Source organism: Terrapene carolina, unplaced genomic scaffold (assembly GCF_002925995.2).
Source record: "Terrapene carolina triunguis isolate 2854851 unplaced genomic scaffold, T_m_triunguis-2.0 Scaffold262, whole genome shotgun sequence".
NCBI classification, from domain to species: domain Eukaryota; kingdom Metazoa; phylum Chordata; order Testudines; family Emydidae; genus Terrapene; species Terrapene triunguis.
The window spans coordinates 3,690,515-3,703,295 of record NW_020664613.1 but is presented as its reverse complement, the minus strand read 5'-3'; the positions used below and the strand labels follow the sequence as shown (position 1 = coordinate 3,703,295).

The 12,781-nt window shown below is 38.9% G+C and overlaps 1 protein-coding gene across 1 annotated transcript in view; it reads left to right on the top strand.

The window, feature by feature from the left end:
* The window catches only part of SPATA17 (spermatogenesis associated 17), a 178,271-nt gene that overhangs the window by 134,414 nt on the left and 31,076 nt on the right, over positions 1-12,781 (top strand). The window contains exon 9 of the mRNA XM_024209331.1: positions 3,975-4,110. Within this exon, the coding sequence (XP_024065099.1) occupies positions 3,975-4,110 (136 nt within the window). The remainder of the gene's footprint in view (positions 1-3,974; positions 4,111-12,781) is intronic.

Genomic DNA, 12,781 nt, shown 5'->3' with positions numbered 1-12,781 from the left:
GAAGGACCAGGGCCATGAGGGGAACAGAAAGCTGCAGCTGTAAGTGCTTGTCTCCCTGCCAGACAGAGCCTCCCTGGATCCCAGCCCTTCAGCACAGTCCCATGCTCTTTCCACTGCTGGCTTTGTCCAGCTGCAGTGGGGAAGCAAGATGGGCAAGGAGCCAGGTCCCGGCAGCTAAGACCACTCTTGTGCTGAAGGGCTGGGGTGGAGAGGGGACTCTGTCCAGCAAGGGAGCCAGTTCTCACAGAGTGCAGCCTTCTGCTCCCTATGGGCCTTTCTCTGCAACAGTCTCAGCTGTTAGGATCCAGCACCCTGCCCATCTCACTCCTGCACTACACAGAGTGAACGGACGGGGATCACGCTGTAGGGATGGAGTCAGGAGGGGAGTGAAATGCTTCAACCTGTGAGCACTGGCCCCATTGCCAGACAGAGCCACCTGCTCCCACTGCCAGCCTTCAGTATGGCTCCGTTCACTTCCTCTATGAAAAATGGCCAAAATCCAGGTTAAAACTGGTTAAACCCAAAATTGGCTTTTTCAAGGAAAAATCAGTAAATACCAGTAAAGAGGAACATTAGGAATCCTGTAGTGACTGAAGAAGTCCAATAGCATTGGTCCCTAAGCCAGACGAGACCACCTGATTTTGCTCTGATGTTAGAAGAGTCAATGCCATATCAAAAGTTGATGCATAATCCATGCCGTGTGTTCATGAGCTGCTAGACCAGCTGGGCCAAATATTACCACCCTGGATCTTACCAAAGGATACTGGCAAATTCCATTCATGCCAAAGTCTTGAGGAAAAATGGGCTTTGCCATCCTTTTGGCTTTATCAGTTCTAGACTATGCCATCTGGCTTACAAAAGGCTCCAGCAACTTTTCAATGGTTAATGGATCAAGTTCTCCAGCCCCACAGTAGTTGTGTCACCACCTACGTCAGTGATGTTGTGATCAATAGCTGGCACTGGGAGGATCACCTGACACAGATAACTGCTGTATTCCAGTGCCAGACTAATGGCAAACCCTGCCAAATGTGGCATACGCAAAGCTGAGACAACCTACCTGAGGTATACCTTGGTGAAGGGTATACAGCTTCAAGGACCTGCCCTACTATAACTTCAAAGAAGCAGGTGCACAGGTTTCTGGGAATGGCAGGATACTGCTGGTTTTTACTGGGACTCTTATCCATTGTGGCCTCCCTCACCAATCTGCTCAAAGACAATAGCTCAAAAAAGATCTACTGGCTTTCTCACAGGATGGAAGGCTCTGAGAAATCCTTTCAGATCCTAAATGCTAACCTCTGCAGAGAGTTCACCTCATACAGCCCAGATTTCAACAAGGAATTTCTTCTACAGACTGATTCCTCCAAAGTCGGGTTGGGAGCAGTCTTGTCGCAGGCAATCAACAGCAGGACGTAGAATCATAGAACTGAAAGGGATCTTGAGAGGTCATCTAGTCCAGTCCCCTGCACTCATGGCAGAATTAATTATCTAGTCCATTCCTGACAGGTGTTTGCCTAACCTGCTCTTAAAAGTCTCCAATGATGGAGATTTCACAACCTCCCTAGGCAATTTATTCCAGTGCTTAACTGCCCTGACAGTTAGGAAGTTTTTCCTAATGTCCAACCTAAACCTCATTGCTGCAATTTAAGCCCATTGCTTCTTGTCCAATCCTCAGAGGTTAAGAAAAACAATTTTTCTTCTTTCTCCTTGTAACAACCTTTTACATACTTGAAAACCTTTTACATACTTGAAAACATGTCCCCTCTCAGTCTTCTCTTTTCCTGACTAAACAAACCCAATTTTTTCAATCTTCCCTCATAGGTCATGTTTTCTAGACCTTTAATCATTTTTGTTGCTCTTCTCTGGACTCTCTCCAATTTGTCAACATCCTTCCTGAAATGTGGCACCCAGAACTGGACACAATACTCCAGTTGAGGCCTAAGCAAAGCGAAGAAGAGCGGAAGAATTACTTCTCATGTCTTGCCTACAATACTCCCTGCTATTTCTTATCCTATCCTCTACCTAAGCCAAAACCTGTTCCCAAGAGAAAAAGCCTACTCACCATGATAGTAAAGAAAAAGAGGGCTTAGTTGTGAAATGGGCCATAGAGGCACTCACATATTACCTCCTAGCAATAAGTTCATCTATTCACAGAAAGACACCAGCCCCTGACTCAGGAGATAGTACCTGTTTCTCCAGCCCTTCGCATTTCAGATCCAGCAGAGGGCTAGGACTGCTGACTGAAATGCAGACTTTTTGTTTCAGGATGGAGGGGAGCTGGTGAGGGTGGGGAGCTGGCAGGGGAGGGAAAGGTGTGTGAAGGGGAAGACAGGCCCCACCCTGGCAACGAGAAGTCTAAGGAGAGCCTATGGACCCAGCTGACCCCACCTCACTACACCTTTAGCCAATGTCAGGAGTGAAGGGGGGAGTGAAAAGGAGACCTAGTCCAGTTCAGGACTGACCAGTAAGGAGAGCAGGGCTCTGCTACTTCCTTGATGAGGTAAGCCTCATTCCAGCCCAGCACCTGAGGCAGCTTATTTTATGGGCGAATCATTTAGTGGATGGAATGATAGGCCCAGGAAGGCTGATAAAAAGGAGCTAGCTGCACAGAGACAAGCCTGGACCAGTACGGTGGAGTCCTGCTGACAAATCCACAGACAATCCTAATTTATAAATTCACTGTTTTCCTTTTTTTTGTTTTGGACTTTAACACCCCAGAAGGGGTAGGACTCAGGTGCAACAATAGCCAGAAGATTAAGGCAGCCCAGCACTGGATCTATGAGGGGCAACACCCAACTGTTGGGGACCCACAGTGGGGTGAGTTGTGCCCTGTTGGGTCACAAGGAGGTGCTGCTGAGACAAGTTGGTCACATCCCACCTTTATCAAACTCCTTGTTTTAACAATCCAAATCTCATGGGGACTATGGCCTTCACATAAACTCCCAACTTTCTTTTCAAATTTTTAAAATTAGCTACACTATCCTCATGACAGCTCAGGCAAAATAATGTTCTAAACATCTGAAACACATGCTTTTAATTCTAGCAATCTAATCAATTAACTACCCTAACACAGAATAAAGAATACCTGCTGCTTTTCAGAACACCAGCAATGGCATATCTCACAGGATTTTAATCTATATTAAAATGTGATAAATCTGAATCAGATCATCTGCTCCTATGATGAAATGTATGGCAGGGGATTTAGGAATAGGAAATCTTTGTGAGGCGCCCCTTACCACATGCCTCTGCGCAACAGACTGTGGGACCTGTCTAGAAAACCTGCAAATGCCCGTGGGAGGTTAGGGCCATCTATATTAAAGCCCTCTCCCTCCATGTCAGACTTGTGCCGCTTGTAGCCCCAGGCACTGGCAGGATGGATCCCCTATCAGGGAGATCCCCTCAATATTATTAATGGTGGTAGAATTATGCCCTTAACTATTACTGTTCAATACAATTAAGCAATCTTGTGATTAAGATGCACCATTGGTGATTTTATCAAAAGCAACTGACATTTTTTTAATCTATGGTTTACAAATACATTGTAATTAATGTGACTATTAGTGTAGCATGTTACTACTCAGAGTGAGTAAGAGTAGCTGAATTGGGCCTCAGGGTTTGGAATGTAATTTCTAAAATAAGCTACAGTTTAAATACAGTGGTTGGTAAACATCCAGACAATCACCTGGTTATGCAAATAAACCAAAGTTACATCTTCACCTAAAAGTTTCCATTCCATCATATCATAACTGTATGATTCTCTAACGTGGAACCACTTCTTTCAAAAAGTGAAGAGCCTGGGAGAGAAAATGCATTAGTTCTATTGCAACACTGAGAGGAGGACATGAACAAGTTAGTGGAAAGTTTGTTGGGTATATGTTCTGCTCATATCTCACAGCATTTATACCTCTGATTTAAAATACTACCTACTGCAACCATAGTAAAGTAGTAATAAATATACAGATGTTTTTATCTTTCAGATTTTTGCCATTTTCTTCATGTCATAAAAACCAGGAGTATGACCCATTAATTCATACATCAAGTAAATATGGCCAAATGACTTATGGAATCAAACATTTCCGAGAAGAACATCATGAGAAATGGGTAGCAAACAAGGTGAGTCACTGTAATATTCAGCAAAGTGATAGATTTCTAGATTGTTATTTTATTAAAATCAGAAAGCATTGGGCCTGGTCCAAAGTTCATTGAATTCAATGGGAACATTTCCAAGAACTCTGATGGGCATTGATTCAGGATTTCAAGTAGTATAATGGATTTAATCTTTAAAGGCCAGATTCTACAAGATACTGAGCTTTTTCAACTCTCTTTGAAGTCAATTGAGGATAAGGGCACTCAGCACCTCCCAGCCGGTGCTTCGCACTTTATGGAATATTGGGGGGAATATACCACATTACTTGCAGTATGTGCAAAAGATATCCTGTTTTATGTACTGCTTTTTCTGATCTGGTAGAAGAATAAATATGAAACACATAGTGAATACTACTGAAAATCTCAACAAAAAATGGAAATATTAACAAATGCTTTTCTTCTTCCATTTTCTGCTCAGTTTTAAAAATGAGCAAAGAGCTATAGTTTCCATAGATATTTTCATCATTCTCTAATTTGTCAAAAACCATCTCAAGTCTTTCTAATTCCTAACACGATAGGATGTGATGTTTCTCAAAACTTTTAACAGTATAATATAAGTTCAATGGAAGGAATTCAATACAGGATAGGATGTCAAAAGTTTAAAAGCTTCAGTCATGTAGAGCATCAGTCACAAAGCATGAAATGGAAAAAAGACAATTGAACAATTGCTTCTTGGCGGTTTTGTAAGTTCTTGTCAGTTTTGGGAAGCAAAGGATTCTGAATTTATGTAACCTCCCAGTGGACTTAGGTTAAAGTGGATGAAAGAAAACGAAGTTATCACACACCAATTCCTGCTAAACCAGGGCCTGATTCTGTCAATGGGACTTCTTTGTACCCTGAGTGAGGAGAATCGGTCTTCTGGACATTTACACAGTTTAGAGGGTCAGTGAGGATGCAATTAAAATGAATTAGAAAATGTTTTCTTTTTAAATGTTTTAACAGTATACAAACCATGTTCATATCAGCTCTTTAAATAGTGTCAGTGGTAACAGTATTAAGACATGTTTAATCACAGTTTTCAAGCATGTTTTCCCTGTAAGTGTACATCCAAGCCTACAAAATCTGTCTCCTATGTAAATATGTTGCTAAGTGTAAAGAACTCAGCATTTTTTTATTGCTTTTCTCCTCTACTCCAGCAAAGCTTCTCTAAAGAAAGAATCATATTCCTCTTTTGTCTACAGCTACAGTGATAATACTGTAGCTAGCTAGCCTTCAGTCCGTTAAGGATATGCTTGCTCTCTCTCCCCTGCCATCGCTCCAGTTTTAAAACAATAATCCTTACAAACATTTCAACTTGGTACTGAACATAAGGGAGAGAGTAAAAGGGAAAAACAAATTCTTGATTTTTTAAATAAGGTTCCTCACATCGATATTAGTTTTTGTGTTTTCCACCAGATGTCTGATTTGGAAATTAAGATCATTAATGAGCAAAAAGCAGTTCTTTTCCCAACTTTTACACTTTTACAGTCAGCAGATTAAGACTTTGGTATTTTAACATAATTATTTTTATTAAACTGCATTGCAGTTAAATGCACATAGGCCAATAATTGAACCTTCTTTTACCAAAAAAAAAAAAAAAAAAAGGTCTGGATTTAGTTAAAACAAAATGAGATACAAGTAGCATTGTTGAAGCCAGCAGGCATAGTGTAAGTAGGTGATAGAAAAGCTTTTCCAAACATTTTTTGCTGATATTTCTCAAGTCAGACCAGCAACAATTCTGCTTTTCCAATCCTGGGCATTTCTTGATAATATACATCATATAAGCTAGAAACTTAGCTGAGACCACCAAACTCATTTTTACTTGTGATCTTAGACAGTTTTCAACCTAAATCTCTAGAGGTGAACAGCTATATCCATTAACCCAATATGACATCTAGCCTTCCAACTACTGATTCTAAATCAATATGAAGCTTCAATTAGGAGGCACTTACAAAAACAGAGAGCTAATAGGAAAGAAGAGCAGCTTCTTGACCTACCTGCTGCTTTTACTGGTCATTATCATCAGGAAAGAGTCTAAAAACTCCATTCCTCACCACTTTTTTAGGGAGAGAGGCCCTATCAAAAAAGGCCCAAGATCAGATTTCCATAATCACTACCTTTAAAAGAGGAACTCTTTCTTTTTAATCACCACTTTAAGTGATCTACACATTTATTTCTTGGGTATATATTATGTTGTGCATAACTATACTGTACACAAGATAATCATATATGCAGGAAATGCTGTGGAAGACACTTAACAAAATGGAAAACACCTTCATGCTGTTGAAAGCCTAAGGATCTTTCATCTCAGAATCTATTACTCGTTCTTAGCACTTAATTGATTTTCCTACTTGGAATGTATCAAACTTTGTATATAAACACAATTTATATGACAATCTAAATAAAAGGATGATAGCCCTGCTAGGATGTGCATTCAGCCTATCACTGCAGCAGTGCACTGGAGAGGGAAAAATACTATTTTTCTTGAAATGTGATCACCAATGACAGGGCAAGCCTACAAATTGTTGTACCAAGTCCTCCCAAGAAATCACCTTGATGGTGAATGGCCTCTTCAAGTATTAACAGAAAATATGTTGAGCCTGTTCCAAATTATCTGTCAAAAAGCTAGCTTCCTTGTGTTTTATGGGTGCATCATATTTAATTATAAATTGCTCAGACTTATATACAGGTTTGTGTATACTGTTACTTTAAAAAAAATCACAAAAAGATTAGAATCTGACTATATAACTACTTGATATCCTATTGAGGAAAGAATAAACAATTAGGGTGAATATCGGTTCACTATATTTCCTCTTGAATAAACAAGATGGGGGTATAGCACATCCTTTCTCAGAACACCATAGCAGCTGTTAGTGACTGTGAGAACTTAATAGTTTTATTTCTACTTAGTAATGATCTCCAAACTGTTATCATACTCTATGATCATTTCAAAGACATCACCAAGTTAAGGGAAAAAATAATGTTGTATTTACATTTTTCGCTGAAAGCATACAAATAGGTAAAGAGAAATACTGCAACTGTTATGATAACTACTTGATTTTGGTTTCCACATTTGTAAAAACTGATAAATAATTTATGACTTCTTTTTTAACAGCACACTTCTAAAGCCTTATATTTTTTGTTTTCAGTTATTTTTTATTTTTATTTATTTATTTGCAAATGCTTTGAAATATCTTAGTCAGTATTTATATTAAGTATGCAGTTTTAGTATTAAGAACCTACCAATCACCATGAGTTTAATCTATAATGATAGGTCTCGTAGTTGGACAGTCTGGGAATCAATATACCAACTATAATTTTTTGGTGGTCAAAACACTCACATGTTCATATTTACTGAAGCAGAAATGCTATCCTACAGCTTTTAATCCGAATTGGAGTTAGTTTGCATATGCATTTTAGACAACTTACTTTAATGGCATCATTTAATGTTTTCCTTGTTCGGGAAATTCAGGAAGTGACATTTTAAGACGTTCCTTGTTGATAGAATCTTTCCTCATATGCCTTATTATAGGTGAATTACAACATGGCTGCAGCACTGTTTCATTATTTGCACATGCATTTTGGCCCTAAATACAATTTTATTATCTACAAAGCATAAAATATCCAAGTACTCCAAAGAATTAATTTAGAGAACCTAAGCATATTGCACAGAACATAAAGTTGACCTTTACCGTCTACAGCTTTTGGAATCGAGTGGGATGTGGAACACATCATAGACTTAATGTGGCACAACGCTGTCTGCAGAAACTTGGGTGGGACTGTGACTGCCTGCCCATTGCACCCGATGATTGAATCTGCTGTCACCAGCATCCTGATAATAATGAACATTCGGCTTAACGACCGTGATTATGATTATCATAATTGATGTGCAAGTGCAGTGTGTGAGGATCATTACAGCTGAACTGTACAGCAGAGAAACATGCCTTAGTTATAGATAATTTTACTTTTATGCATTGATTGGGATAAAATATGCCTTTCAAGTTCAACAGGCCAGCTTAATATAATTTTAGGAAGGTTTCTACATATATGAATTGATGATTATGAGCTTGCTGCAAAACAGCCACTCTAGCTGTTTGTTTTGAATGGTTTCATTCCATTAATAACAGCAAATAATTAAATAATTAGATATTTTCAAGGGGAAATATCTTATGAGTACAGCCTGCATTAATCAAATATCAAATTAAAAGTGTTTCTGATTGCTCTGGCATTGCCTCTGTATGCTAGGAAAAAACAGGATATGTAATTCACCACCAGTACAGCTCCACTGACAGTTGCAGCACTGGAAGCTGTATTGTGGACAGGACACAGGCATTTTTATCACTGTGTTGTGTAACCTGCAGAGCATGTGGTAAATATTCCTGTGCATTGTATACACTACAGCTTCCATCATTTTTGCCATTGGTGTAGAGCTACAGATCCAGATTTTGCCAGGGTAGATACAGTCATTAACAATTCATCAGAGACAAGATCCTTTTTTTTATTTTCCATGATAATGATTGCATTCACCTGAGCTTGTAAAGAAATGCACAAGTATGTGAACAAAAGCATACACTAACTAAATATATATACACACACATATATACATACATATATATGCATATACATACCCAAATAAAAGTGTATTTGTACTGCCGATGTGAGTTTGTATAATGTGTATACATGTGTATGTATATGGTAGTGTATGTAATGACACTTGTTTATACCAGGACTACATTTGGTTTTTAAAAGCAAATTCTTTGCCCAAATATCCTGGCCTTTTTACTAGGCACAGCACCACTCTGTAGAACAAACTCTTGAGCATGGATTGGATTGCCACAGAAAAGTTTGCAGGAGGGGACTCAGGAAGAAAATCACTTGGAGCATCCCCGTTGCGGAGTTCCTCGTGCATTGATCCAGTGAACTGGGATTTGTTCTCTTTAACAACAAACTGCTGGGCATGCAACCCTATGGATTCACAAAACACCAGGACAATTTGCATGAAGGCTCTGTGAACTGCTCTGGCTCCAACAGGCTACCGCAATGGCTAACTGGAGATTCATTACTAGAACTGGGCCAGAGGTCCCAACAGAAAATATAATACAGCCTATAAATCTCTGTGGGGTTGGAAGTGTGCAAGCCTCTGACCTGCCCGCATCTACCTCCAACCTCCTCCTCCCTCCCCATGTATACCTAGCACCTGCAGACCACTGTCTGTGGAGTATTGCTGGGGTGGGGGGAATAGTGTCCTTTAGTGTTTTTTCCGTGAGGAAAAATGTTTGTTTTTAAAAGTCAGTTTTATCAGGCCTGGGACCAAAACTACAAATGTATTAATCATAATTGTATGGTTATTGCATGGTCTCACTAACAGGACAGAGTTAAGATTGTTTGGGTGCCATAACTGTGCATTTCCAAACCTTATGATGTGTGAATTCCTTTGAAATTTAACCTTAACACCACATATTCTGGATTTGTAATGCCTGTATTTTGGAATAATTACAAAATACATTTAATATGTTTTACCCATAACCTTATTCTCAACCTTAACTCCCTTTTAACATTGTTTCTGGGAATCTCCTAGTTGTTTTTTGTTTTAGTTATAAAAAAATCATACAAAGATTACCCAATAAATAGAAAGTGAATGTCACCATGTGACATCTCTAATGAGTTAAAAATGTGTGGAATGATTACATCATTTTAATTTTTAAAAAAACTTTTAAGGCCATATTCACTGGTACACTCTGGTTGCTGTGCAGCACTTTGAGTTACAAACACACAAGAAGAGGAGTTTGTAAAATTTTTGTGGGTCAGATTCTTGGCGCCCAGTTCAGCTGCTTTGTATTTCGCAACCAGTGTAAGGCAGCTGAAAAGCTGGCCTAATAGTGTAGTTGGAAATTACCATAGTGTAGGGGAATTACCAGGTGGTGTAGTCAGCATAGCTTAGGGTGACCAGATGTCCCGATTTTATAGGGACGGTCCCGATTTTTGCGTCTTTTTCTTATATAGGCTCCTATTACTCCCCACCCCCTGTCCCGATTTTTCACATTTGCTGTCTGATCACCCTAGCATAGCTGCCTCCATGGCTACATAGAGGACATGTCAGAGTTGGAAAGGGTTGTTGCCAAATCATGCTGCTCTTCCAAGGCTAGAAGGAACCCTGGTGATCTTCTAGTCTGACCTCCTCTATAACGCAGGCCATAGAACTTCCCCAAAATAATTCCTAGAGCACGTCTTTTAGAAAAACATCCAATCTTGATTACAGTCTATCAGTTCCTACATGGGGAACAAATATTTAATCGAGCAAAGAAAGGTATAACACAATCCAATGGCTGGAAGTGGAAGCTAGACAAATTCAGACTGATTACCCACTGCGACCCCCAGATCTTTTTCAGAGTCACTTCTTCCCAGGATAGAGTTCCCCATCCTATAAGTATGGCCTACATTTTTTGTTCCTAGATGTACACATTTACATGTAGACATATTAAAATGCATATTTTCTTGCATTCAGTTTAACAAGTGATCTAAATAGCTCTGAATCAGTGTTCTCTCCTCTTCATTATTTCCCACTCCCTCAATTTTCATGTCATCTGCAATGTTAAATGTTAAAAATATTAAAAAATGTTAAATGATATTGAGCCAAGAACAGATCCCTGTGGGACCATTATTACTTGTGTAATTTGAGCATCCCTTCAGCTGCTCCAAATTATGCATTGGACTTAATTAGTCCTTAGCTGGCCCGAAGATCTTACAGCCTCCTTTCTTCCTCTTGCCCTGACCACAGCTCAGTCAAAACCAAGGATCTGGCCCTGTGATTGTAAAGTCTGTGATATTTATGAAAAGCCATCTTTCACAGTCACTGTAGACCACATTTTTGTCTGCTGTGTGTTATCCTTCAAAATAAGTATTGAGAGTCAGACCCTCTGATGCACCCTAGTTTAGAGTCACTTTTAAGTTTCTCCTTGCCTAAGCAGCTCCTGTGATACCCACACCCCTAGCCATTAGCACAGGAGGAGCACCAACTATCTATGCACAAGCAATCCCCAGCCCTTGGGACCCTGGACAGCTAGCATAAAATAAAGCAGCCCTTTGGATGCTTTGATTTATGCCAGGGACCAGCCTAGTACGCAAATGGTCCCAGGATCAGGGAAACATAAAACTGCCTTAAATTTACTTTTGCATTCCTCTCCTGACCTGTGTCATGTGCATCTCGGCCACAGCCTTAGATCTGGACCTAAGGTTTAAAGCCACTACCAATGGTTTAAGTATCTTAAAGAGAAGTGCAATGTAAAATCTTGTCAATCTTATTGGGTTAACACACAAAACAGTCTGTCAATTTCATTTACATATTACTTAGTACACAACTTTCCATTATAGTATTTCCTTTTAGTAAATACTGTAATATGCTTTTGTGTACCATATATTTAAAAGGCAGAAAAATGTCACAGCAATCCTCATGAGATACCACGAAAGATACGCTGAATGTTAGCAATAGGTAACAATGGTAATTTACTTTCTCTCATTACCATATGTTGCATCATTCAGTCGAAGGTGAAAACAATTGCCATAATTGGTTTACATACTTGACAGTTTGCATAAACAGAGATTTCCCAGATTTCTGGTTGGAAGACTACATCATGTTTACTGAAATATGCTTTCTCTTGAAGACCACTTTGTCACTGATTTCATTAAGTCAAATGGTACTAGAGTTCCCATGGGAAAATGTTCTTGAGTTATAGATTTTTCTTTCTGAGAAGATCCTAGAGGTCATCCTACTGGGGCTGCCTTTGAAAATGCTGCTCTTAGTAAATTCTGTAATGTAAATGATGGACTGATAACCAGATTATTAACCATAGTCTGGCTGTCAAGTTATTTTTGTAGGTGCATAAGGAAGGTTAAAACTATGAGGCAAATTAAAATCCACAAAATGATATTATTTAACCAAGTGTAGAAAAGACAGTGTGAACAACTGAAAGGTTAAAAAGAAAGCCTGGAACAACTTTCTGTTGAAGGTTACTGTTGACTCTAAGAAAATAATAATTTTGAAAGAATAATACAAAGTAGTGACTGGGAAGATTCAAGTCATTTAGTAAAGTTATTTGCATGAGAAAAGATACTGTCACCACTTTTCTAATCAAATCCACTTTGCAAAGGGTTATTTGCAAAGGGTTTGTCAGCAACTAGTAGAACATTTTATAAAACCTGATTTTCAGTTCTGTAATTTCTCAGCGGGAAAATGCAGTCCCTTGATGATGATCCAGGGCTTTGAAGAATAAATTGATTCTAAAGAGAAAATTAGATGGTACTTATTATACTGTCTAACTAGCAATCCAGTGTCATTTGTCTGTTGGATGATAAATGTCTTGCTTTGCCTACCTTCTTCATTTAATAATGCAACTTGCATGTTAGTGGCATAGAAAGAAAAGCATGTATTTTTATAAGAGCAAACTTTGTCCATCATTTCTTATAGTACAACTTGAGGGGCAAAGATGTTTTAACTTCCTAAATAATTCTTCTTGTGCAAATTACTTAGATGTTATAAACCTCTTGTTTAAACAGAATTACTTTGGAAATAGTGTATACCCTGTAATCCCTCCAGCACTCCAGAAAAGTAAATGCTTCCAGGTTTTTAATGGAAGGTTATCAACTGAATTGGGAGTTGTAC